Raw genomic sequence first — 27,564 nt, forward strand, 5'->3', positions numbered from 1 at the left:
AACGCCAAAAAAAGCACCTAGTGAAAATACACATACAAATATTAATAATAGCAACATAAATGATGGCAATACTTGTGGCAAACCTTTAAAAAAGAAGCGCAAGATGTAAAATATAAAGAACTACGAAGTACGGATGAGTCGGTTAGTCGTTAGACACGAGTTGCGAAATAATTGTGAATGAGTTGTGAGTGGTGAGTTGTCACCAAGAAGTTGAGCAGTTGTACAAATTTAGTTGTACTACATTATTACATTAAGCTCTAATTAAATAATCATCGTTTTCCTACTTCAATCACTATAAATAAATTCATCAAATAAATAAAGTCATTATATAAAATTTCGTACTATTTAATATTATTTAACACTAAATAAGTTTCTTTATTATCAAGTATTTGAAATCACAATTTTCGGACATTTAGAATTACGATTCTAAAGTATATTTAACATCTAAATATTTATTTCTCCTACGGAAGAAATAGGTATGATATTTCTTCCACTTCATTAATAGTAAAATATATCTAAGTTATCACTAAGAAAGCAGAAAATAGATATGCATAACGCGATTCGTAAAACTTTAGCTTCGTCTAATCAGCAGCAGTGGTAATTTTTCTAATGTTGAGTTCCACTCCTCCCAAAGATGCCGTGACGATTGAATTGGGATCTAGGACAACTGGGGTTTTTGTGTTCTCACAAGGTGAAAGTTCATAGTCCTTCAATATCTGTACGACTCCAAGTTTGGCTTTCATGAGTCCCAATCGCATACCTGAAACGAAGAGTGAAAATTTAAGATTAAAAGTGACAGCCAACAGAATGTCTAAAGATACAGGTTGCTACTTGCATATTTCTTATAATGCCAATGACAAGAATAAAAACTTAATCAATTATCTATTCGAGAATGTGTTATGATAGAAATATATTTGTTTAATAATCACAAACTGTTATCAATAGGTCTGATGGCAGAATATAGCAAACTGTACCAAATTGATATGTTTAATAGATAACGACGTGCAACGCGTTATTAAATATTTATTCACATTCTGGCAGTTTCTTCTCAACTAGTGGTGCAAAAAGGAGATAAACTTCTGTTAGATTCTATTCCATTTTCAGAGTTTCCTAGTCATCTTTTATGATTGTAACTTACCTCAGCGTGAAACCGGTAATGTTTAATTCAACATATGCGTATTCCCAGGGCAAAAGAGATTTCAAAACGAAAAGATATCGATCTTTTTATAAAAGATTTCTATATAATAATTATATAAGAAGGTATGATCTAAAGATCAAATCCAATCATGTTTTATAACTGCTAGTATAACTAGAAGTATAAATTTCTGCACATATATGTATTTCATTTCGATTCTTTTAACAGTACTTTCATACTTTTCCCATCGAGAGCTCTAATGTTAAAGATGTTGGAAAATATTTCCAAAAATTTTACTAACCAAGGCAGAAGCGGGGACCCTCACCAAAGGGCATGTAGACGAAACTTGGCCTGGTACGTTTGGTTTCTTCAGAAAATCGGAGTGGATCGTATTTTTCCGGATTTGGATAGTATTGCGGATCGTAGTGCAAACCCAACAGAGAAATGAATATTGGAGTACCTTTCTCTAGCACCAAATCGGAATTGGGAACTTTGTAATCGGCAAGAGCAATTCGATCCAGGTATCCTACAGGTGGATATTTACGAAGGGTTTCTGAAATTACCATATCGAGGTATGGTAACGTCGTAATCTGTGAAACATTATATTTCTTAGTATGTTTACAATTATATTACAACCTTGTTCACATACTATCCATATGCCTCTTTCGTGTTTCTAATTTAATGTTTTTATAATTGTCGTACCATATCGTATGTGATTTTGCCATCAGTTTTCGCCAGAGCGTCGTGAATCTCTGCCCTGAGTGTCTTCTGTACATCTGGGTTCACTGCAAGTTCGTGCAGTGTGAAAGACATGGCACTAGAAGATGTTTCGGAACCACCGATATAAAATATGGCAGCTTGTGATACTAAATCGTCACCATCGAATTCTGAAACATTCAAATTAAACAATATCGCAAAAGTTCCAATCGTTCTAGTATATTTAGTACGAGGGGGGCAGGAAGGCCGTAGCCTCCTTCTGTGAACGTTATGTTGCGGAAGAAGGCGGCGGAGCGGGTGAGGGAGCGGGTTTCCCATCCTGAGAGGATCGTCCGACGAGGGCGCGACGGTGACCGTGGACGCGCCTACACGAGGCGCGCGAGAGCCGCCGCGACCTCCGAAGGGGATTGAAATTAGGTGCTGGACCTCCAGCACCCGGAGCCACCAAGCAGTCCGGTTGGGGATCCGGGCGGCCCCTGGGAGAGGATGCGACGTGACATGGCAGCATGTCGCGCCATTTACGGACAGAATGTCGTGCGCGGGAGGGGGGGGGCCGGTGTGTCGCCTCAGCGGTTCCCGGGTACCCCTCGATCGCAAGAGGGACGGTTATCGCGGAGGTTTTAGTCGGTTGCAGTCCGACACTACCACGCCGCTCTTCCCCCTAGAAGCGGCGGGTGTCCGTGCGAATTTCATCCACGAAAAAAAAAAAAAAAAAAAAAAGTATATTTAGTACAATTGGAAGATAACTTGAAAGTAAATTAGCCAATATAGATATTTGTACAATATTTCCAATTTGTAACATGAGTACAATTATGTTTGAAGCAGTAGTTACATTATTTTTTGTCTGTTTCGCTGGAAGTTGACGGAATAAGGATATGGATAAAATTGTAATTCACAGAGCATGTTATTCGAAATTTATGATTTTTGACGATTCATAAATAACTTCATTAATAGAAATTAGTAAAATATTGCAGCAAATACATACTGTAATCCTTTAGACTTTTGTCGTTCTTGTATATCTCCCTCATCTTGATCATCATATCGATGACATCATTCCTCTTTTGACCCGACTCGACTCTTTGTTCAATCACATTCCAGAAAAGAGATCGGAGGTAGTTAGTCGCTTCTTTTCCAAAGAACATCGGCCTGAGAAACTTGATTAATCCAGGGAAGAAGAATATGATAAGGAATTCCATGCTACGTTGGAAATTAAAATCGAAGACCTTCCTGCCACATTCCCGAAACGGTGCTTTTGGATTCTCCAACGAACCTACTTTTATACCAAACGCAATACTACCGATCAAATCGGTGGCGAAACTCGCGGAAACTTCTTTGAACTCGACTACTTTTCCATCGCCTGAAACAGACAATAGAATTCTTATCACGTGTCTGGCACTATTGTATTTTAATCAAGACACGATAATTGTAAAATTTGAGGTAGATCGCACCAGAGAGCATTAACTTTTAATTTTGTCAAACATTTCTATTCAATAAAAATTATTGTTTTAAAAATATATATTGAACTAAGAACAGTTTCTCATGGTGAATCTGTTATTACGTAAATGCACTAGAAAAGCGGCTTACCCTCTAAATGCAACGATTCGAGATGCTTTCCAAGATCGTCGGCGACCGCCAGCATTAAATCGAACATTTGCTTCAACTTTCCCGGAGTAAAAGTTGGTGTCACTTTTGGCCTGAGAGATTTCCATGCTGGATTTTTTATCATGAATATATTTGCGTATCCAAGACGATCATGTTTCTCATCTGCAGCCGAGTATCTATCGGCGAAATACTCGAAGTCTTTCACTAGGATGTGTTTCACGAGTTCCGGATCGCGAATTAACAGGTAAGGTTTATCGAAGATGTAGAAACCCAACAAAGGCAAATTTCTGCCATAATTATGTACCTCCTGGAGAAATTGTGGGGCCGATTTTTTAAACAGGAGACAGTCCATAAAGTTGCCTACGAAAGGCGTAGGTGGAAGTTCGTTCACGCCCCGTTTCAACCAGTAATTAAATTTCCGAGTCATAAACAGATAAGCAGCAACCATCAGGGACGAAAGAATCAGGATACCATCCAAACCCCAGTATGGCGTTAACAAGGCCATTATGAACGAGTCTGAGGAGGCAAAATGTTTTTGATAATCTCAGAAGATAATATTTATCAACGCCCCTTGGATTGCGAATTATCATGGATTTAGAAAAATGCAAAAGCTGGGAAATATTTCGCGGAATGCTTCATTGTAATACAATCGTTCTCGAGACTCGTTACGTTTGCTTCTTATGTCGAGGGAAATGTAGGCGTCTACCTTCCCTTTGGTCGGATATTCTTTTTCCGAAGTCGACGCCACTCTGATACTGCAGTACGAGGGAGGGCGAGTGCTGAAGGAATGTACGCACCCCAATCATTCAGCGACTTAGAGGCTCGAACCTCGATGACAAGGTTTACGGAACGTCGATTGAGGAATACATATCAGTAATTAGTTAATGATGTAAATAACTTCCCCGGTGCGTTCATAAATTTCATTCATAAAAATACGAAATTGAAGAAATATCTGGAGGTCTGTTAATATATATCAAATGAAATATGTTGTTAGTTTTTGGTTAAAAAAGATCACTAATGTCAGTTCTTTTAAGACTTTAAGAATATGTCGACCTATGGCAAAACTTATTTTATCAATTATTAATCTACTAGGAACACTTTTCTAATACTTTTCTAAAGAAGATATAATATAATAGTAGGACCGGCTTTCTTTTTGAACACAACTGTATATTATTTAATCAACGAGTAATTTACTGGCACAGAGTGTTGAATATTCTGATGTCTCGCGTGGAATGATTCAAGATTAGAGTTTTCATCAGCGGAGCGAAGAATATTAGAAAAGGACTACCATTTAAGAAAACTATATTCTACGCGATGGACATAGTTTGTTCAAATAGAAGAATACATAAAACGTAAATGTAAATCATTTTCTCGGATTTGATGGAATCTGCTTTCATTTCTACGTGTATCGCCATTAATTAAAGACAAACAGTAAAATTTGGGTGTAATTAGGAAAATACTGTTCGATTGAAGTTGACTAAATTATTCAGAAAGAGAAGAAAAGATAGGAAATTACACTATACATAAGCTCGTGAATCAGAATAGGGACACATTTGAATCTAATTTGCAAAATAAAAGACGAAAATTATCAGGTAATGATAGATAATTAGTACATATAATCTAATTCTGCGGTATGTGTCGCAATGAAATATAGCGTACGTACCGCTATGAAACGAATTCTTCGCTAGTCCCAAGCACTATAATGTAGCAGATATCAAATACAATAGGAAAATTACAAAAAAACGTACGTTACGAGAGTGAGCTTTGCATTGTCGGCTGTGATAGTATATACGTCTCATTTGTAATCTCCCCTCCCTTGTAAAATTTACCGCTGAATCATTAGCGCTCACAAAATACCATTTATGAAAAACTTTCGTAGCAGATTTTAGCATAAAAGAAATGATACGAGTTGGCATTTTACATGATAAGATAGCTTTCTCGAATTAATCAGTTGTTTTTAATTATAATAATTATCTCGAAGGTAATTTTCATACATTAAGAGGTACGTTATAAAATTTCTATCCACAGCACCAACGTTTTAAATATTACGCAATTGTCGTAAAGAAATATTTCGATCAATAGCTTCCACAAAATGATATAATGAAAAATTTAATGATGGTATAGATATTGGAAAGTTTCTTTTTATCACTTTCCTATTCCCAGACGATGCGGAACAAATAAGCGGTAAAAATTATAAGGGTTTGGGTCCTATAAATTTCAATAATCTCTAATTTCGCGCAAAGATATTTTCTACCATTTTTCCAACATGATCTAGAGTATATCTACTTAAGGTACATATTCTAAAACGTATATTATAACGAATAATTTTTTGCATAATTAAAGAAGTGTTATCAATGAAGATAGAGGTAGCTTTAAATTAGCGTTATTCACCTGCATAATGATACAAAATGCAGTAATATAGGCAGGTAGTAATATTTTAGAAGTAACATAACTGATAATTTCATATTCAACCGTAATTCAAATTACTAAGATTAATAAATATGTACAAATTATTAACAAGCGAATAATCTCAACTGGCAATAAATAATATGCAGGTTTTCAATTACAAAGTTATCCAGGAGATTTAGAGTCGAATTTTGCAGAAAAATTTCTACGACTTATTGCCCCACTCATCGTGCAATTAAATATTTGGAGAATGTATTGATAAATGATAATGTAATCCACAATTTGTAAAATTCTTAATCCGTCTATAGAAGAATATCTTTGGCTTAAAAGATTACTCTTTATCTACCAGTATTATTACTATTATCTACCACTAGTATCATTACTATTATTATTAATATTATCTATTAGTATTATTGCATGCTAAATTATTATTGAGCAAGAGTGATACATATGTTTATTGAAATATATGTAAACGTTAAAGGTGAAGCAGTCTTCTTTTTATGGTAGAATGTGACCTTTTATTTAACAAGGAATAAACACGCAAGTCATGCCAACATTTTGATATCCAGAAACGTGTATAAATTATTTACAGGTGGAATGGAAGTTACCCATGACTATATGACTTACGTATAATACGAACGAGTCTTTCGAGTGGTTTGTAACTGCTATTGTATGTTTTAATTTTTTAAATTATATTAGTTATAATTTTATATTTATTAGATTATGGACAAGCAGAACATGCACGCAGCGAGATTTAGAACCGTGCAATGTATCTTAACACGTGTAATGGAAGATATCTATGACGATATGATTATCTCTTCATAAGAATAACAGTTATCGCCAACTACCCATGATTACCTCCTGATAAAAGTGATGTAGCCATGTGATAGCCATAAGAAGGTTAGTTAAGATTAAGATTTCCATATATCATACTTTGTATAACTTATTTAATCTGATTACAAATTATTTTATGTAAAACATATATACCGTATGGTTAAAAAATACATGTCTTTTAAAGAAAGCACAAAATTGAAATCCTTGTAGTACATATTTTTACATATACATGTAAATGTGAATGACTGAATTAAATAAATATATGAACGTGACAACATAAGTGAAAGAGAACTATTTCCTCTGTATGTAATATACTTCTTTTCCATTACGATACAGAAAATTTACAAAAACAAGATTTCGTATTATTTAATATTATTTAATACCAAATAAGTATCCTTATTTTCAAATATTTGAAATCACAGTTTTCAAGTATTTAGGATAACAATCGTAAAGTATATTTGATATCTAAATATTCATTTCTCCTGAGAAAGAAATAGCAATGTCCTTCGTTGAATTTCGCCAATAGTAAAATATATTTAAATTATCACAAGCAAAACAGAAAATTGAAATACATAACGCGATTCGTAAAACTTTAGCTTCGTTTAACCAGCAGCAGAGGTAGTCTTTCTAATGTTGAGGTATAATCCTCCTAAAGCTGTCGCGGTGAGTCCTTTGGGATCTAGAACTACTGGAGTTTTGGTTTTTTCACAAGGCGAAACTTCGTAATCCTTCAATACTTGTACGACTCCAAGTTTGGATTGCATGAGTCCCAATCGCATACCTGAAACGAAGATTGAAATAGAGAAATTATCGTTAATAAAATTAAAAGTGACGGCCAACAAAAAGTTGAAAGATACGACTTGATACTAGAATGCGTCAATTTCCTACCACATTCGTGAGAGGAAGAATTTTTAATTACGTATAATACGAACGAGTCTTTCGAGTGGTTTGTAACTGCTATTGTATGTTTTAATTTTTTAAATTATATTAGTTATAATTTTATATTTATTAGATTATGGACAAGCAGAACATGCACGCAGCGAGATTTAGAACCGTGCAATGTATCTTGACACGTATAATGGAAGATATCTATGACGATATGATTATCTCTTCATAAGAATAACAGTTATCGCCAACTACCGTGGTAGTGATTACCGCGACATTGGTGAAGGTTGAGATTACGATATCCACGTTTAACATTTTATATATCTTAATGCAACTGATTTCAAATTCTTCTGAAACAAAAGTATATACGTCCATCTTAAAAAGATAGATATCTTTTAAAGAAAGAATACTCTTGAAGTATATGTTCTTGTAGTACGTATGTTTGGACATATATGTATTTCACTTCGACTTTTTTAACACTGCTTTCATACTTGTGCCATCGATAATTCTAATGTTAATGATATTGGAAAATATTTTGAAAAATTTTACTAACCAATGCAGATGTGGGGTCCTTCACCAAAGGGAAAGTAGACGAAATTTGGCCTGGCGCTTTTGGCTTCCTCCGTAAATCGAAGGGGATCGTATTTTTCCGGATTTGGGAAGTACCGCGGATCGTAATGCGAACCCATCATCGAAATGAATATCGGGGTACCTTTCTCCAGCACCAGATCGGAATTAGGTATTTTGTAATCGGCAAGAGTAACTCGATCCAAGAATGCCAGAGGTGGATATTTACGAAGGGTTTCCGAAATAACCATATCGAGGTATGGTAATGTCATAACCTGTGAAAAAATTATATTTATCATTATGTTTACAATTACGTTATAACAATCCTCACATGTTATTCATTTGCATCTCACGTGTTTCTTAGTTAATATCGTTATAGTTGCGTACCATATCGTATGTGATTTTGCCATCAGTTTTCGCCAGAGCATCGTGAATCTCTGCCCTAAGTGTCTTCTGTACATCTGGGTTCATTGCAAGTTCGTGCAGTGTGAAAGACATGGTAGTAGAAGATGTTTCAAAACCAGCAGAAAAAAATATGGCAGCTTGTGATACTAAATCGTCACCGTCGAATTCTGAAAAATGTAAATTAAACTTCATCGCAAAAGTTGAGGAAAACGATATAATATATTTAATACACTTAGAAACTAGCTTGAAAGCAAATTGGCAAATATAGGTATCTGAGCATAATTTTCAATTTGTAACATGAACATAATTATATTGGAAGAAGTAATCACGTTATTTTTCGTCTGTTTCATTGGCAGTTCACGAAATAAGGATTACGAATGAAATCGTAATTCAAAGAGCATGTTATTCGAAATTTCCGATCTCTGACGATTCATAATAACTTACTTCGCTAATAGAAATCAGTAAAATATTGCAGCAAATACATACTGTAGTCCTTCAGACTTTCGTCGTTCTTGTATTTCTCCCTCATCTCGATCAGCAAATCGATGAGGTCATTCCTCTTTTGACCCGACTCGACTCTTTGTTCAATCACATTCCAGAAAAGAGATCGGAGGTAGTTAGTCGCTTTTTTCCCAAAGAACTTCGGTTTAAGATACTTGATTAATCCAGGGAAAAAGAATATAGTAAGTAATTCTATGCTACGATAGAAATCATAATCGAAGATCTTCCTGCCATATTCACGGAACGGTGCTTTTGGATTCTCCAACGAATCTACTTTTAAACCAAACGCAGTGCTACCGATCATATCGGTAGTAAAATTCGCGCAAATATCCTTGAATTCGATTACTTTCCCTTCGTCTGAAACAGACAATAGATGTCTTATCACGTGTCTGGCACTATTGTATCTTTAATCAAGACACAATAATTGTAAAATTTGAAGTACATCGCACTAGAGAGCATTGACCTTTAATTTTGTCAAACATTTCCATTCAATGAGAATTATTGTTTTAAAAATATATATGGAACTAACAACAGTTTCTCATGGTGAATCTGTTATTACGTAAATGCACTAGAAATGCGGCTTACCCTCCAAATTCAACGAATCGAGATGCTTTCCAAGGTTGTCTGCTACCGCCAGTATTAACTCGAACATTTTCTTCAACTTGCCCGAGGTAAAAATCGGCGTTAATTTTGTCCTAAGAGATTTCCACCCTGGATTTTTCATCAAGAACACATTTGCGTATCCAAGACGATCATTTTTCTCATCTCCACTCGCATACCTATCGGCGAAATAGTTGAAGTCCTTCACTAGGACGTGCTTCACGAGTTCTGGATCGCGAATTAACAGATAAGGTTTATCGAAGATGTAGAATCCCAAGAAAGGTAAACCTTTCCCGTATTCGTATAGGTCCCTGACAAATTCTGAAGCTGATGTTCTTGACAGAAGACAGTCCATGAAGTTGCCTACGAAGGGCGTAGGTGGAAGCTCTTTCACGCCCCGTTTCGACCAGTAGTTGAATTTTCGAGTCACGAACAGATAAGCGGCAACCATCAGTGACGAAAGAATCAGGATACCATCCAAACCCCAGTATGGCGTTAACAATGCCATTTTTAATCAGTCTGATAAGAGAAAATGCTGTCGTTGGTCCCGAAAGACAATATTTATCAACAATTCTTGGATTGCGAATTTTTATGCATTAGAGGAAAATGTAAAATTATAGAAAGAGTAGTAGGAAGATGGTGTAGAATATGGAAAATGTGTGATATTCGGTTTAATGACAAAAATGATATATTTGATAAAATGCGCAACGTATCGCGGAACGGGAAGATACATCGTTGTTTACAGAACTTCCAACTCTTTTCGTATAAATATTGTTCTGAATGAAGCATTTGCGATAACACAATACTTCGCAAGACGATAAATGGAAGTACAATCTCTCTCGGGGTTCTCGGGTCATACCTCGTAAGTTGTGAGGAACGTAGGCAACTCTAGCCTCCTTCTGCGAGATAGTTATGCTGCGGATGGCGACAGCGGTGCGGGTGAGGGAGCGAGTTTCCCATCCCGAGAGGATCGGCCGACGAAGGCGGAACGGTGCCCGTGGACGTGCCTACACGGGGGGCGCGCGGGCCACCGCGACCTCCGAAGGGGATTGAAATTAGATGCTGGATTCTCCAGCACCCGGGAGCCACCAAGCAGTCCGGTTGAGGATCCGGACGGCCCCTGGGAGACATGGCAGTATGCCGCGCCATTTACGGACAGAATGTTGTTCGCGGGGGGGCCTGTTGTGTCGCCTGAGCGGTTTCCAGGCACTCCTCGATCGCAAGAGGGACGGTCATCGTGGAGGTTTTAGTCGGTTGGAGTTCGACACTACCACGTCTCTCTTGCCCCTAGAAGCGGCTGGTGCCCGTGCGGATTTCCTCCACGAAAAAAAAAAAGAAAACAAAAAAAAGAAAAAAAGGCAACCTGTCATTCAAAAAGGGTTCGGACCTCAATGATAAGGTTTACGATACGTCAATTGGGGCATTCATATCGGCAATTAGTTAACGTAAACAATTTCCTTCGGCGCGTCTCAAAACTCGACATCACGTTTTCATTGCACTCTTTGTACTTCGACCAGCATCTTGTTCGCATAATGGGGTCGCGACCTCAATGCATAATAGAATATGCCTAGAGTAGGATGCCCATAATACATGAATGTATCAAGTAATACAGTCGTTATGATATTTAATGAGAGTGAAATAAATCATTTTGTGTGTTTAATTTCATTGACAAAAATACGAAATTGCACAAATATCTGGAGGTTTGTTAATATATAATCAATGAAATATGTTAGTTTCTGGTTAAAGAAAATCACTAACATCAGTTCTTTTAAAACTGTAAGAATTTGTTGACCTATGATAAAACTTATTTTGTCAATTATTAATCTAATAGGAAAACTTTTCTAGTGTTTTTATAAAAAAGATGAAACATATTAGTAGAACCGGCTTTCTTTTTGAACACAATCGTGTATTATTTAATCAACGAGTAATTTGCTGGCACAGAATGTTGAATATTCTGGGTTCTCGCGTGGAATGATTCAAGATTAGAGCTTTCATCAACGAGCGGAGAATATTAGAAAAGGAATACATTTAAGAAAACTATATTTTATGCGATGGAGGTAGTTTGTTCAAATGGAAGAATAGTTGCAAGGTAAATGTAAATTATTTTCTCAATAAATGCTGATTAATGAAAGAAGAAACAGTAAAATTTTATATTATAATAAAATTTTATATTATATAATTAGTAAATTATTCAGAAAAGGAGGAAAGGATAACAAATTGCAGTATACACAACATTGAGAATCAGAGTTCCGTCATATTTGAATTTAATTTTCAAAATAAAGGACGAGAATTATTTGTAAATGATAGAAGATTAGAAGAAATAGCTTAATTCTGTCGTATGTTTTGTGAAATATACAGTACGTACCACTATGGAACGAATACTTTAGTCACCACAAGCACTATAACTTATAAGTATAACAGATACTAAATTCAGATTTGCACAAGATGAGAAAACATCTTCGAAACTTGCAACGCATCTTATTTGAATGAGCATCGTCGTGCGTATATGTCTCACTTGCAATCTCCCCTCTCTTGAGAATTTTACCGCTGTATCATCGCTGGCTGATAAAGTACAATTAGAGGCTGATTGCATTTTCATCATATCATACGTTAGAAACAAGAAGATAATAAAAATTTCCATCTTATCAGCTAAGATGTTTTTTTCAAGGTTATCAAAGTAATTCTTTCAAAGTAATTTTCACAAGCAAAACAGTATAGATATTAGGAAGTTTCCTTGTGTCACTCTCCTATTTCCAAACGGCGCAGGACAAATAAGCCCCGTAATGAACTTCCCTCTTTGGCGGTACAGGTAATTGTGATTTATATGATTCATGTCCTAAGTTGCCTTTATTTCAATTCAGATATTAATATAATATATACTGGTCGTCTGTTGATCACGAGGAGCGTTGTTCCATTTTTTGCGATACGGACATATAGGCTCTGTACATTAAAATCTTTACATTTCTGGGCCCCGTAGGATTTTTCACTGCACTATGTTGATTTAACCTGCAAACACTCAATTACTGTTTATTTCGTTGGATATATACATTTCTTATAATGCGAGTAAGGTATGTCACAATCGAATTCCATTTGTTTAATAATCATAAACTGTAGCATGTAATGTTTGCCCGCAGAATGTCGTAAACGGTGACCAGTTATTATGTTTAGAAATTAACGCAATGCAATGAGTTTTTGTAATCTGTTTCTTCCTAACCATCGGTGAACAGAGAAGATAAGATTCTGCTAAATTGTATTCCGTTTTTAAATTGTCTAATCACCCTTGATAATTGTACCATATTTCAATGTCAATATATCGGCAATATTTAATTTTGCCTTATTTAATTACGGATGATACGTACAAATCTTTTCACAGCGTACGAAACTATCTCTCACAATAAGAGTTTTGGTTATATAAATGTCAATAACATACAATTGTATAAAAAAATATTTTTTATCATTTTGTAACATGACCTCGAATATATCTAACGTATAACGTGGATATTCTAGTGGATATCCACTATATCGTCAATTGTAATTAATGATATTTTGGATGATTGAAAAAGTGTTGTTAGTGAAATTTAAAAAATTGCTAGTTGTAATGATCCAGAATTATTCTTCTGCATAATGGATAGAAAATGAAGTAATAAAGGCAGTCATATTTCTTTGTTAAGGTTATTCGGTGTATGTGGAATTAAAGAAATGCGTGGGTAAATTGTAAGGTATTGAAAGTATATATATTGTGAATAATAAAGTACAAAATGTGAAATACAATGTAAGCCGATCCAGATCCTCTCGCTAGCAACGTTACCCTGAGACTAAAAGAACCCTGAAGCCAACGTCGCACGTGTACCGCTTATGGTCTGTCCTCGACGCATTTTTGTCTATGCGTTATCGATGGCCTCAGCGCTTGAGAAACCGAAGACCAGATGTAGAGTTTTCTTAGAAGTGGCGATCACTTCAACATTCTTGAACAAATTTTACAAATTACAAGTCAATTTATACTTCTAGAATCACCCATAATCCGTAATTTTAAGATGTAACAAGAATATGGAAACATTCAATTACAAAGTTCTCTAAGCATATAAAATTCCACAAATAAACATTCGTAAAATATATGAACACATAAAATAAAAAATTTAACATGTAAACTATAAAATTGCAAAACCTATATAGATGCGAAAATATCTTTAGCCTAGAACTCGTAAGTTAGCAGTGCAATTGCATTATCAAATATTTTCATATACTTTCAATCTTATCAGTCGTGTTTAATGTTCTATTAACAACTCAGTTATAACCAATTCACTGATTAGTGAATTTAGTTAAATTAGTTTTCACACATTAGAAGACACGCTACACAATTTTCTCCCACGGCACCAAAATTCTGAATATTATACAATTTTTGTAAAGGCCTACATAAAATGGTACAATGTAAAAATTGCATAAGCTAAAATTTCTACGTACTATAAAGCTTCTTCCTATCGCATGAATATTTTGAACATAACTGTTAATAATCTGCATAAAATTGCATAATACAAAAGTTGCGTGGGCGAAACTTATTTCTCTTCTTAGTCAATCAGGTTCTTCCTCCTGGAGGAATTGTTACAAAATTATTTTTTATAACATAGAATTTTCTAATAGAACAGCCAGAGAAAAATAGCAGAAAATGTACCTCGTCTCTGCCTTCAGCGATTTTTAAATATGTTATAGAAGTCAACATTTCGAACAACTTTTTTCTGTACATACAATTGACGGTCTTAGTTAGTTACCAGGAAGTTTACAATAAACTGTCGTTACCACTTTAATGAAATCTGCTTACAGTTGTACGTATGCGCCAGAATTGTTTGCTGCCTTTTTTATTTCCTGCTTATAAACGAGAGTCGGATAAACTTAAAGCGCCGTGCACAACTGCATATGCGAGGCTGCAAGAAAAATTCAGTCAAAACTGAATAGCATAGATATATTGGGTTTGGGTTTGGAAGATCTTATTGTAAATTAATTAACCGTGATGCACTGATCACATGGCGGCTACTCGGCCAATTAGTCTGCTTGATAACTGAGAATAGCTAAGTAAATATATTTAACAAATTCCATTAATCCTCAATAAGCTGCACATAAATATATATACGTGATAGCGTAAGTGAAAAGGAACTCTATTTCCTCTGCATGCAATATGTTTTCTCCTCTTTCTTACGATACAGAAAATCTACAGAAACAAGATTTCGTGTTATTTAATATTATTTATTACCAAATACGTATGCTCATTTTCAGATATTTGAAATCATAATTTTCAAGTATTTGGGATTACAATTCTAAAATATATTTAACACCTAAAAATTCATTTCTGCCAAGAAAGAAATATGTAGATATCCTTCGTTGAACTTCGCCAACAGTAAAATATATTTAAATTGTCACAAGCAAAGCAGAAAGTTGGAATGCATAACGCGATTCGTAAAACTTTAGCTTCGTTTATCCAGTAGCAGTGGTGATCTTTCGAATGCTGAGATATAATCCCCCTAAAGCCATCGTGGTGAATCCTTTGGGATCTAGAACTACAGGACTTTTGGTTTTTTCACAAGGCGAAACTTCGTAGTCCTTCAATACTTGTACGACTCCAAGTTTGGATTGCATGAGTCCCAATCGCATACCTAAAACAAGGAGTGAAATAGAGATATTATCGTGAGTAAAATTGAAAGTGACAGCCAATAGAAGGTTTAAAGATACAAGCTTATACTTCTGCCTTTCTTATAATGTTAGTAACATGAGTAGAAACGTAGTAACAGTCATCAATTCGGAAGTGTATATTAGAACTTTATTTGTTTAATAACCATAAACTGTCTCTATTTGTCTCATAATAGAATGTAGTAAACTCTACCAAAATAATATGTCTAATAGATAATGCCGTGTAACGCGTTGTTAAATATTTATTCACATTCAATCAGTCTTTTCTCAACTAGTGGTGAAAAATCGGAGATAAATTTCTGTTAGATAGTATTGTTCCGTCATTCTTATGAGCGGTTTCAGGGCTCCTTCCGGCATGCGCCAGGTACGGCCACCGTGGAGACTTTAGCCGATACGAATACAGCAATACGCGGCTCCCACTTCCCGGAGGGTGTGGGGCGTCTATGAAGGTTTCCTCCATACAAAAAAAAAAAAAAAAAAAAAAAAAGGAAATAGAGTATTATTCAGATTTCAAATTCTCTAGTCATCCTCTATAATTGAGACTTATCTCAGAATATAACCACTGACGTTTAATTTTACTGTGCGCATATTCCCGAGGCAAAAGAGATTTCGAAACGAAAAGATGTCGACCCCTTAATAAAAAGCTTCGTATACAATAATTATATCAGAAGGTATGATCTAAAAGTCAAATCCAATCGACTTTTGTAACTGTTAGTATAACTGGAAGTATAAATTTCTACACATATATGTATTTTATTTGGATTCATTTAACACTATTTTCATACTTGTGCCATCGATAGTTGATGATATTAGAAAATATTTTGAAAAATTTTACTAACCAATGCACATGCGGAATCCCTCACCGAAAGGAAAGTATACAAAGTTTCGCCTGGAACTTTTGGCATCCTCGGTAAATCTGAATGGATCGTATTTTTCGGGATTTGGGAAGTACCGCGGATCGTGGTGCGAACCCATCATCGAAATAAATATTGGGGTACCTTTCTCTATCACCAGATCGGAATTAGGTACTTTGTAATTGGCAAGAGTAACTCGATTCAAGAATGCCAGAGGTGGATATTTACGAAGGGTTTCCGAAATAACCATATCGAGGTATGGTAATGTCATAATCTGTGAAAAACTTATATTTATCATTATGATTACAATTACGTTATAACATTCCTCACATGCCATTCATTTGCATCTCACGTGTTTCTTAGTTAATATCGTTGTAGTTGCCGTACCATATCGTATGTGATTTTGCCATCAGTTTTCGCCAGAGCATCGTGAATCTCTGCTCTAAGTGTCTTCTGTATATCTGGGTTCATTGCAAGTTCGTGCAGTGTGAAAGACATGGTAGTAGAAGATGTTTCGAAACCACCAAGAAAAAATATGGCCGCTTGTGATACTAAATCGTCACCGTCGAATTCTGAGAAATGCAAATTAAGCTTCATGGCAAAAGTTCAGGAAAACGATCCGATATATTTAAGACATTTAGAAACTAGCTTGAAAGCAAATTAGCAAATATAGATATTTTGGCTTAATTTTCAATTTGTAACATGAATACAATTGTGTTTGATGGAGTCGTCACGTTATTCTTCGTCTGTTTTGCTGGGAGTTCACGAAATAAGGATACGAATGAAATCGTAATTCAAAGAGCATGTTATTCGAAATTTCCGATCTCTGACGATTCATAAATGACTTACTTCACTAATAGAAATTAGTCAAATGTTTCAGAAAATACATACTGTAATGCTTCAAACTTTCGTCGTTTTTGTATATTTCCCTCATCTCGATCAGGACATCGATGACATCATTCCTCGTCTCACCCGACTTGACTCGTTGTTCAATTACATCCCAGAAAACAGACCGAAGGAAATTAGTTGCCTTTTTTCCAAAAAATTTCGACTTGAAATACTTGGCTAATCGGGGGAAGAAGAATATGATAAGGAATTCTATGCTACGATCGAAATTATTATCGAATATTGTCCTGCCATATTCCCGAAATGGTGCATTTGGATTCTCCAACGAACCTACTTTTAAGCCAAACGCAGTGCTACCGATCATATCGGTAGTGAAATTCGCGCAAATATCCTTGAATTCGATTACTTTCCCTTCGCCTGAAACAGACAATAGATTCTTATCACGTGTCTGGCACTATTGTATTTTTAATCAAGACACGATAATTGTAAAATTTGAAGTACATTGCACCACAGAGCATTGACATTTAATTTTGTCAAACATTTCTATTAAATAAGAATTATTGTTTTAAAAATATATATTGAGCTAACAACAATTTCGTATGTTCCATCTTTTGTTACGTAAATGGTGTAAAATTGCGACTTACCTTCCAAATGGTTCGAATCGAGATACCTTCCAAGATCATCAGCGATCACCAGCATTAACTCGAACATTTTTTTCAGTTTGACCGAGGTAAAAATCGGCGTTAATTTTGCCTTGAGAGATTTCCACCCTGGATTTTTCATCATGAACACATTTGCGTATCCAAGACGATCATTTTCCTCATCTGCACTCGCATACCTATCGGCGAAGTACTCGAAGTCTTTTACTAGGACGTGCTTCACGAGTTCTGGATCGCGAATTAACAGGTAAGGTTTATCGAAGATGTAGAATCCCAAGAAAGGTAAACCCTTCCCGTGTTCATATAGGCGCTTGACAAATTCTGAGGCTGATGTTCTTGACAGAAGACAGTCCATAAAGTTGCCTACGAAGGGCGTAGGTGGAAGCTCTTTCACGCCCCGTTTCGACCAGTAGTTGAATTTTCGAGTCACGAACAGATAAGCGGCAACCATCAGTGACGAAAAAATCAGGATACCATCCAAACCCCAGTATGGCGTTAGCAACGCCATTTTTAATCAGTCTGATAAGAAAAAATGCTGTCGTTGGTCCTGAAAGACAATATTTATCAACAATTTTTGGATTGCGAATTTTTATGCATTAGAGGAAAATGTAAAAGTATAGAAAGTGTAGTAGGAAGATGGTGTAGAATATGGAAAATGTGTGATGTTCGGTTTAATGACGAAAACAATATATTTGGTAAAATGCGCAACGTATCGCGGAACAGGAAGATACATCGTTGTTTACAGAACGTCCAACTCTTCTCGTATAAATGTTGTTCTGAATGAAACATTTGCGATAATACAATACTTCGCAATACGATAAGTGGAAATACCAATCTCTTTCGGGGCTCGGCATACCTTTTGAGTTGTGTGGGAAGTAGGCATCCTACTTACTCAACTCGGATGTCTTCTTTTCTATCAACCGATATCACCTGGAGTTTGCGAAGTGAAAACAGGTGAATGCTTAGGGGGTGTACGTACCACGATCACTCAACGACTACTTGAAGGCTTGGACCTCGGTGGCAAGGTTTACGATACGTCGATTGGGGCATTCATTTCGGCTACTAATTAATGTTGTAAATAATTGTAAATAATTTCCCTGTACGTCTCAAAATTCGACGTCACATTTTCATCGCAAACCTTGTACCTCGGCCAGGCCTTTGTTCGCATTTTAGGGATCGCGACCGCTGTGTATAGTTAAAAATGCCTAGAATAGAATGCACATAACACATGAATATCTCAAGTACAACAGTCGTTACGATATTGAAGTTACAAAATGAGGGACGGAAATTATTTGTAAATAATGGAATAAACGAGTAATTTGGTGGCGCAGAATATTGAATATTCTGGAGTCTCGCGCGGAATGATTCAAGATTAGAGTCTTCATCAAGGAGTGGAAAATATTAGAATAGGAATACCATTTAAAAAAACTATATTCTATGCGATGGAAGTAGTATATTCAAATGGAAGAATAGTTGGAAGGTAAATGTAAATTATTTTCTCAAGAAAAATCATTTCATTAAGTGCCTAATGATTGTATCCGTGATTGACCTGTATGATTGTTCGGATTTAATGGAAACTGCCTTCTTTTCCACGTAAATGCCGATTAATGAAAGAAGAAACAGTAAAATTTTATAGTAATTAACAAAATACTATTCGATTAAAGCTGAGTAAATTATTCAGAAAAGAAGGGAAAGTTAACAAATTGCAGTATACATAACATTGAGAATCAGATTTCCGTTACATTTGAATTTAATTTTCAAAATGAACAACGAAAATTATTTGTAAATGATAGAAGACTAGAAGAAATAGCTTAATTCTGTCGTATGTTTTACAGTGAAATATACAGTACGTACCAGTATGAAACGAATACTTCGGTCGCCACAAGCACTATAATATAACAGATATCAAATTTACGCAAAATGTGAAAACATCTACGAAATTTTCAACACTTGTTAGAACGTGCTTCGTATCATGGACTGTGATAATATATACGTTAATTCTGTAATTTCTCCTCTCTCGAGATATTTACTGCTATATCATACCGGTTGACAAAATGCGATTAGGTATCGATTAAGCTTTCGTACCAAACTCTGGCAAAGAGAAGATGATAAAAATTTGCATCTTATCCGCTAAGTTATTTTTCTTTTTAGGTTATCGCTTCTTTTCGGGCATACTTAACAACTCGGCTATAACCAATTCACTACTATATAAAATATTTCTATCTATACTATATTTTGATTGATATATTATTATTGTAAAGGAATATTTGGATCAGTCACTTCTATAAAATAGTAGAAAGAAAAAATAACATAGAAAGCTCAAATTTCTCAGTCGAATCGAATTTTCACAAGCAAAACAGTATAGATATTAGGAAGTTCCCTTGTGTCACTCTCCTATTTCCAGACGGCGCAGTATAAATAAGCCCCGTAATGGACTTCCCTCTTTGGCGGTACAGGTAATTGTGATTTATATGATTCATGTCCTAAATTGCCTTTATTTCAATTCAGTTATTAGTATAACATATAGTGATCGTCTATTGATCACGGGGAGCATTGTTTCTTTTTTTGCGATGTTGAACATAAAGGCTGTGTACATAAAAATCGTAACATTTCTAGACCGCGTAGGATTTTTCACTGTACTATGTTGGTTTACCCTGCAAAGATTCAATTACTGTTTATTTTATTGAATATATTTCTTATAAAGCGCGTAACAAGAATATTACTTTGGTAACAGTCGTTCATTCGGTAATATATGCCGCAGTAGAATTCCATTTGACTAATAATCATAAATTGTGTCAATTTTTCTGATAATAGATTATCGTAAACTGTACCTAATTAATATGTCCAGTAGATAATGCCGTGCAGTATGTTATTAAATATTTTTTCACGTTCGATCAGTTTCTTCTTAACTAGTTGTAAACAAAAGAGATAAACTTCTGTTAGATTGTATTCCGTTTTCAAATTTACCAGTCACCCTCTGTAATTCTAACTTATCTCAGCGTGTGAACGGTAATGTTTAATTTTGTCTTATGTATTTAATTACGGATGGTACAAACCGGTCTTTTCACACTGTCGTGCTAAAGCAGAAAGCCATCTTTCGTGACAAAGGTTTGGGTTGTAAAAATGTCAGTGAGCTATAATTACACGCAGATATTTCTTAACATTTTGCAGTGTAACTTAGGGCAAAGCTACCTAAAGTGCATATTCTAAATATACACTATACCCTCGATTACAAGCAACGACTTTATGGATAATTGAAGAAGTGTTGTCACTAAAATATTATAAAGAGCAATCTGTAATGATTCAGTATTATTCTGCTGCATCGTGATATAAAGTGTAATAAGCAAATAAGTCATATTTTGCGAATAAATTTTAAGATTATAGGTCAATTGATAATTGTATAATCACCTATGATCAATAATTTAAACTGTAATAGAAATTATGGAAATTTTTAATTACAAAGTTATCTGACGTCTTATCGTAAATTAATTAGCGGTTATGCCTACGGGCTGATTATTCTGATTTGTAAGTGAAAATAATTGAATTAATCAAATACACGTACGTGGCAACGTAAGTGAGAGAGAACTCTATTTCCTCTGCATGCAATATGTTTTCTCCTCTTTCTTACGATACAGAAAATCTACAGAAACAAGATTTCGTATTATTTTATATTATTTAATACTAAATCAGTTTCGTTATTTTTACATACTTGAAATTACAATTTTCAAGCATTTACAATTACGATTCTAAAATATATTTAACACCTAAAGGTTCATTTCTGCCAAGAAAGAAATACATGTCCTTTGTTGAACTTCACCAATAGTAAAATATGTTTAAATTATCACAAGTAAAGCAGAAAATGGAATGCATAACGCGATTCGTAAAGTTTTAGCTTCGTTTAACCAGCAGCAGTGGTAATTTTTCGAATGTTGAGATATAATCCTCCTAAGGCTGTCGTGGTGAGTCCTTTGGGATCTAGAACTACCGGAGTTTTGGTTTTTTCACAAGGCGAAACTTCGTAGTCCTTCAATACTTGTACGACTCCAAGTTTGGATTGCATGAGTCCCAATCGCATACCTGAAACGAAGAGTGGAAGAGAGAAATTATTATGAGTAAGATTTTAAAAGTGACAGCCAACAGAAAATTTAAAGATGCAAGTTGGTGCTCGTATCTTTCTTATAATGCCAGTAACACGAATAGAAACTTAGTAACAGTCATCTATTTGAGAGTGTATGTCACAGTAGAATTCCATTGGTCTAATAATCATAAACTGTATCAATTTGTCTGGTCGCAGAATGTGGTAAACTGTATCCAATTATTATGTCTAGCGAGTAATGAAGTAGGATCTGTTATTAAATATTTATTCACATTCAGTCAGTTTCTTCTGAAGTAATTGTTAGTAAAAGAGATAAACTTCTCTTACATTGTACACTCGCGTTGTCAAATTTTCTAGTCATCCTCTATAATTGTAACTCACCTCGGCATATAACTGGTAATGTTTAATTTTACCGTATGCACGTTCTCGAGTCAAAAGAGACTTGAAAGCAAAGAGGTGCAGATTCCTTAATACATACGTTCGAATATAATAATGCACTTTTTATAATTATTTAATACGTGTTTTCAGTATGTACGTGCAAATTTTCTACTTTATTTGTAGGAGGATGAATTTTTAATTAAGCATGATACGAACAAGTCTTTTCATATCATGGTATCAAAACAGAAAGTTATTTTTCCTGATGAGGATTTGGGTTATATAAGTGTTAACTATCCAGAATTACGCACAAAGATATTATCTAGTATATTCTTGCATGTCATTGAATATTCGTGTCTGAAGTAATTTCATCATTCGTCCACTATCAAACATTATAAACCATGACCTTTTGCATAACTAAATAAGTATTATCAATATAGCTTTACGAATTACAAATTGTAATATATCGGTATAATTCATCTGCATAATGATAAACAATGTAGTAATAAAAGCAGTCATGTTTTATGAATAAATTTTACAAGCTACAAGTCGACAGATAATTTTGTAATAAATTATAATTAAAATACCTAAAATTAGTAAAATCAATAAAACGGATCATTGAAAAATCAGGGATCTTAACTTGTACCAAGAATTATGGAAATATCCAATTACGAGATTTTCCAACATATATGAATATTTCACAAATGCATATTCACAAAATGGATTCATACATATGATATTCGAAACTCAACATACAATATGCAAATTTCCAACAGCTGCATATGCAAAAATATCTTCAGCGCAGAAACTTCTATCTTATCTGTGCAATAATATCGCATACCAATAAATATTATTCTACATGATAAACAACTATTGCACAAGAGAGATACATATGTGTACTAGAAGATATGCATAACTTAGAGGTCAAACCCAGTCCTGTTTCCTAGAATGTCATCTTCCATTCTATAGGTAATGAACTAGCAAGTCATGCAAACATTCTGATATTTGAAGGTGTAAAGATAGCACGTGCAAAGTGCACGTATAAAGCTTGTTTACAAGTGCAATGAAAGATATTTGTGACTATATCTACTACCTACTGATAAAAGTGATAAAGTCATGTGACTACCATAAGAAAATGCAAGTTGTAAATAAGATCTCCACACATTAAGTTTTGCTAATCTTAATTGAAGTGATTGCAAAGCGTGCTACGAAAAAAAAAACCTTATCGGTAATAATATAAGAACTATTTACAGAAACGGATACTGATCACGACATTTATCTACTGACGTCCTAAATATATAAATTTCTACACATATACGTATTTTATTTCGATTCATTTAACACTATTTTCATACTTGTGCCATCGATAGTTGTAACGTTAATGATATTGGAAAATATTTTGAAAAATTTTACTAACCAATGCAAGTGTGGGGTCCTTCACCAAAGGGAAAGTAGACGAAATTTGGCCTGGCGCTTTTGGCTTCTTCGGTAAATCGAAGGGGATCGTATTTTTCCGGATTTGGGAAGTATCGCGGATCGTAGTGCGAACCCATCATCGAAATGAATATCGGAGTGCCTTTCTCTATCACCAGATCGGAATTAGGCACTTTGTAATCGGCAAGAGTGACTCGATCCAAGAATGCCAGAGGTGGATATTTACGAAGGGTTTCCGAAATAACCATATCGAGGTATGGTAATGTCATAATCTGTGAAAAACTTATATTTATCATTATGTTTACTATTACGTTATAACAATCCTCACATGCTATTCATTTGCATCTCACGTGTTTCTAAGTTAATATCGTTATAGTTGCCGTACCATATCGTATGAGATTTTGCCATCAGCTTTCGCCAGAGCATCGTGAATCTCTGCCCTAAGTGTCTTCTGTACATCTGGGTTCATTGCAAGTTCGTGCAGTGTGAAAGACATGGTAGTAGAAGATGTTTCGAAACCACCAGTAAAAAATATGGCCGCTTGTGATACTAAATCGTCACCGTCGAATTCTGAGAAATGCAAATTAAACTTCTTCGCAAAAGTTGAGGAAAACGATCTAATATATTTAATACACTTAGAAACTAGCCTGAAAGCAAATTCGCAAATATAGGTATCTGGGCATAATTTTCAATTTGTAACATGAACATAATTATATTGGAAGAAGTAGTCACGTTATTTTTCGTCTGTTTCATTGGCAGTTCACGAAATAAGGATACGAATGAAATCCTAATTCACAGAGCATATTGTTCGAAATTTCTGATTTTTTACGATAAATAAATAATTTCATTAATAGAAATTAGTAAAATATTGCAGCAAATACATACTGTAGTCCTTCAGACTTTCGTCGTTCTTGTATTTCTCCCTCATCTCGATCAGCAAATCGATGAGGTCATTCCTCTTTTGACCCGAATCGATTCGTTTTTCAATCACATCCCAGAAAACAGATCGGAGGAAGTTACTCGCTTTTTTCCCAAAGAACTTCGGTTTAAGATACTTGACTAATCCAGGGAAAAAGAATATAGTAAGAAATTCCATGTTACGATGGAAATCATAATCGAAGATCTTCCTGCCATATTCACGAAACGGTGCTTTTGGATTCTCCAACGAATCTACTTTTAAACCAAACGCAGTGCTACCGATCATATCGGTAGTGAAATTCGCGCAAATATCCTTGAATTCCATTACTTTCCCTTCGCCTGAAACAGACAATAGATTCTTATCACGTGTCTGGCACTATTGTATTTTTAATCAAGACGCGATAATTGTAAAATTTGAAGTACATCGCAGCAGAGAGCATTGACTTTTAATTTTGTCAAACATTTCTATTGAATAAGAATTATTGTTTTAAAAATATATATTGAACTAACAACAGTTTCTCATGGTGAATCTGTTATTACGTAAATGCACTAGAAATGCGGCTTACCCTCCAAATGCAACGAATCGAGATGCTTTGCAAGATCGTCAGCGACCGTCAGCATTAACTCGCACATTTTTTTCAACTTGCCCGAGGTGAAAATCGGTGTTAATTTTGTTCTGAGAGATTTCCATTGTGGATTTTTCATCATGAACACATTTGCGTATCCAAGACGATCATTTTTCTCATCTGCAGTCGCGTATCTATCAGCGAAATAGTTGAAGTCCTTCACTAGCACGTGCTTCACGAGTTCTGGATCGCGAATTAACAGATAAGGTTTATCGAAGATGTAGAATCCCAAGAAAGGTAAACCTTTCCCGTATTCGTATAGGTCCCTGACAAATTCTGAAGCTGATGTTCTTGACAGAAGACAGTCCATGAAGTTGCCTACGAAGGGCGTAGGTGGAAGCTCTTTCACATTTCGTTTCGACCAGTAGTTGAATTTCCGAGTTACGAACAGATAAGCGCAAACCATTAGGGACGATAGGACGAGGATGCCATCCAGTCCCCAGTATGGCGTTAACAGAGCCATTTTGTATGAATCTGACATATAAAAAACATGTTGTTGTTAGTGTCATAAAATAATACTCGTATTTATTAATCATTCATGAACTACAGATTTTCATTCTTTCATGGGAAATTGAAAAGCATGAACATGTATGAAATGCACAGAATATATAAATATCTCAAGTATAGCACTCGCTGTAATGTTCTATTTAATATGTACGGAAGAAATCTTTATTTATGTTTAATTTCATTCTTAAAAATAGGAAATTGTATAAATATCCGCAGGTCTGTTAGTGTATGATTAGTCTAATATGTTGTTAGTTTCTGATTTAATAAGATCATTGGTGTAAATTCTTTTGAAATCTTCTGCTTTTTTATTTAGAAATTTTGAAAATTATTGGAGCTACGACAGAATTTATTTTATCAATTATTATTGTACTATGCTCACGTCTTTTCTAATGTTCTTATAAAAGAGACTGATAATGACACTAAAAGAAGATTATGCACTAGTTTTCCTGAACGCAATTATCTATTATTTGCATAGTTAATAACTTCTTGGAATGTTGAATAAACACAGCGTTAGAAAAGGTATTATGAAGCTTATTCGTACAGCGTTAGAAAGTTTATTCGAATGGAATGTTTAATAATTGTATCCATGATTGATCTGTATGATCGTTCGAATTTGATGGAATCTGCTTTCTTTCCCACGTATATCACTATTAATGAAAGATTAACAATCAAATTTCAGTGTAATTAAGAAAATACTGTTCGATTAAACTGAGTAAATTATTCAGAAAAGAAAGAAAAGGTAAGAAATTACAGTATACATAACATTGTGAATCAGAGTTGCGTCACATTTGAACTTTATTTACAAAACAAAGAACGAAAATTGTCAGTAAATAATAGAAAATTAGAACAAATAGCTTAATTCTGCCGTGTGTTTTACAGTGAAGTATACAGTACGTACCACTAAGAAACGAATACTTCAGTTGTCACAAGCACTATAATGTAATAGCAGATATCTAATTCACATTTCCGTGAAAGGAGAAAATTTTTCCGTATCTTTGCGATCTACGTTAATAGTGATCTCTGCATAGTCGGCTGTCACGATATATAAGTAATAATTGCAAGCTCCCTCTCCTAAGAAATTTATTGTTGAATCATGTGTTGCTGACGCGATGCAATTAACAAACTATGTAGTTTCCGTCGTGAGAACTTCAAAGAGAAGTACGAATTTTAATAACGAAGCGGAAATTTCGAGCCGAGAACTTATAAACCCATTGAAATATTCTGCGTGGTTGTAAATTTGCCAAAACACTACGAGACCCCACGGCACTTTTCTTCGCGAATTTTCAAACAACGGTTGTTTGGCCTTATTATACTGGTACATATAAAGCCATACACACTGATGATGCACGTACATCGTGGTTGAGGATAATGCGAACATTGTTTTAATAGTATCAGATCTTGGATATTCATTTTAAATGGATTAAAGTATATAATATATGATATAATAATAATAATATAAAAATAATAAAAGTAATAATAACATAAAAATATATAATCAAGTATAAAGTATAGTAAAACAATTAAAATATAATAATAATTAATATAATATAATATGAAACATAAACGAAGCGATAATCTCGTAATGACCTGTTATTTTATGACCTCTTATGTTACTTTAGGTCATTTTACGTCAAGATGAGTTTTACAGCTTCGTGAAATAATCGAAGATTTATTGAATTTGTGATGAACGAGTAGAAATTAAGTTATATAACGGCAAAAAGAAAATTGACTACTTGATCATACTGTCAGCGCAGAATTCAAAGTTGAATTTTTTTTTCTTCCCTTGAATTAAAAAATTAAATTTTATTTGTTGACGGAATGAAGGACGGATGACAAATACTGATTAAAGAGATACATCAGTGATAAAGTTATTTTTTAAAAAATATGTTTGATAAGTGTCAAAGTCTTCTTCGTTTCA

At 34.7% G+C, this 27,564-nt stretch overlaps 4 protein-coding genes across 5 annotated transcripts; all 4 read right to left on the bottom strand.

Annotated features, from left to right (window-relative positions):
- Positions 1-271: 271 nt before the first annotated feature.
- LOC132916119 (cytochrome P450 6k1-like) lies at positions 272-19,597 on the bottom strand. The gene is made up of 6 exons (XM_060975911.1): positions 19,562-19,597; positions 3,437-3,970; positions 2,838-3,209; positions 1,838-2,022; positions 1,437-1,725; positions 272-760 (listed from the first exon to the last, which is right to left on the bottom strand). Exons 2-6 carry the CDS (start codon positions 3,957-3,959, stop codon positions 582-584), a joined length of 1,548 nt encoding a protein of 515 aa, XP_060831894.1. The 5' UTR covers positions 3,960-3,970; positions 19,562-19,597; the 3' UTR covers positions 272-581.
- Positions 6,976-26,594, bottom strand: LOC132916117 (cytochrome P450 6k1-like). Of its 2 annotated transcripts, none has more exons than XM_060975909.1 (6): positions 26,526-26,594; positions 9,638-10,169; positions 9,038-9,409; positions 8,534-8,718; positions 8,133-8,421; positions 6,976-7,475 (listed from the first exon to the last, which is right to left on the bottom strand). In XM_060975909.1, the coding sequence occupies exons 2-6, from the start codon at positions 10,158-10,160 to the stop codon at positions 7,297-7,299; spliced, it is 1,548 nt and encodes a 515-aa protein (XP_060831892.1). In that variant the 5' UTR covers positions 10,161-10,169; positions 26,526-26,594; the 3' UTR covers positions 6,976-7,296. The 2 variants fall into 2 exon arrangements, with proteins under 2 accessions (XP_060831892.1, XP_060831891.1); XM_060975908.1 differs by lacking the exon at positions 26,526-26,594 and adding an exon at positions 12,018-12,143 and having other exon boundaries at positions 9,638-10,171.
- On the bottom strand, positions 15,042-19,563 carry LOC132916132 (cytochrome P450 6k1-like). Its single transcript, XM_060975936.1, has 6 exons — positions 19,545-19,563; positions 17,676-18,209; positions 17,077-17,448; positions 16,573-16,757; positions 16,171-16,459; positions 15,042-15,297 (listed from the first exon to the last, which is right to left on the bottom strand). The coding sequence occupies exons 2-6, from the start codon at positions 18,196-18,198 to the stop codon at positions 15,119-15,121; spliced, it is 1,548 nt and encodes a 515-aa protein (XP_060831919.1). The 5' UTR covers positions 18,199-18,209; positions 19,545-19,563; the 3' UTR covers positions 15,042-15,118.
- On the bottom strand, positions 20,297-26,679 carry LOC132916118 (cytochrome P450 6k1-like). Its single transcript, XM_060975910.1, has 6 exons — positions 26,545-26,679; positions 25,080-25,613; positions 24,481-24,852; positions 23,981-24,165; positions 23,579-23,867; positions 20,297-21,767 (listed from the first exon to the last, which is right to left on the bottom strand). Exons 2-6 carry the CDS (start codon positions 25,600-25,602, stop codon positions 21,589-21,591), a joined length of 1,548 nt encoding a protein of 515 aa, XP_060831893.1. The 5' UTR covers positions 25,603-25,613; positions 26,545-26,679; the 3' UTR covers positions 20,297-21,588.
- Positions 26,680-27,564: the final 885 nt, after the last annotated feature.

Source organism: Bombus pascuorum, chromosome 1 (genome assembly GCF_905332965.1).
Source record: "Bombus pascuorum chromosome 1, iyBomPasc1.1, whole genome shotgun sequence".
Classification (NCBI taxonomy): Eukaryota; Metazoa; Arthropoda; class Insecta; order Hymenoptera; family Apidae; genus Bombus; species Bombus pascuorum.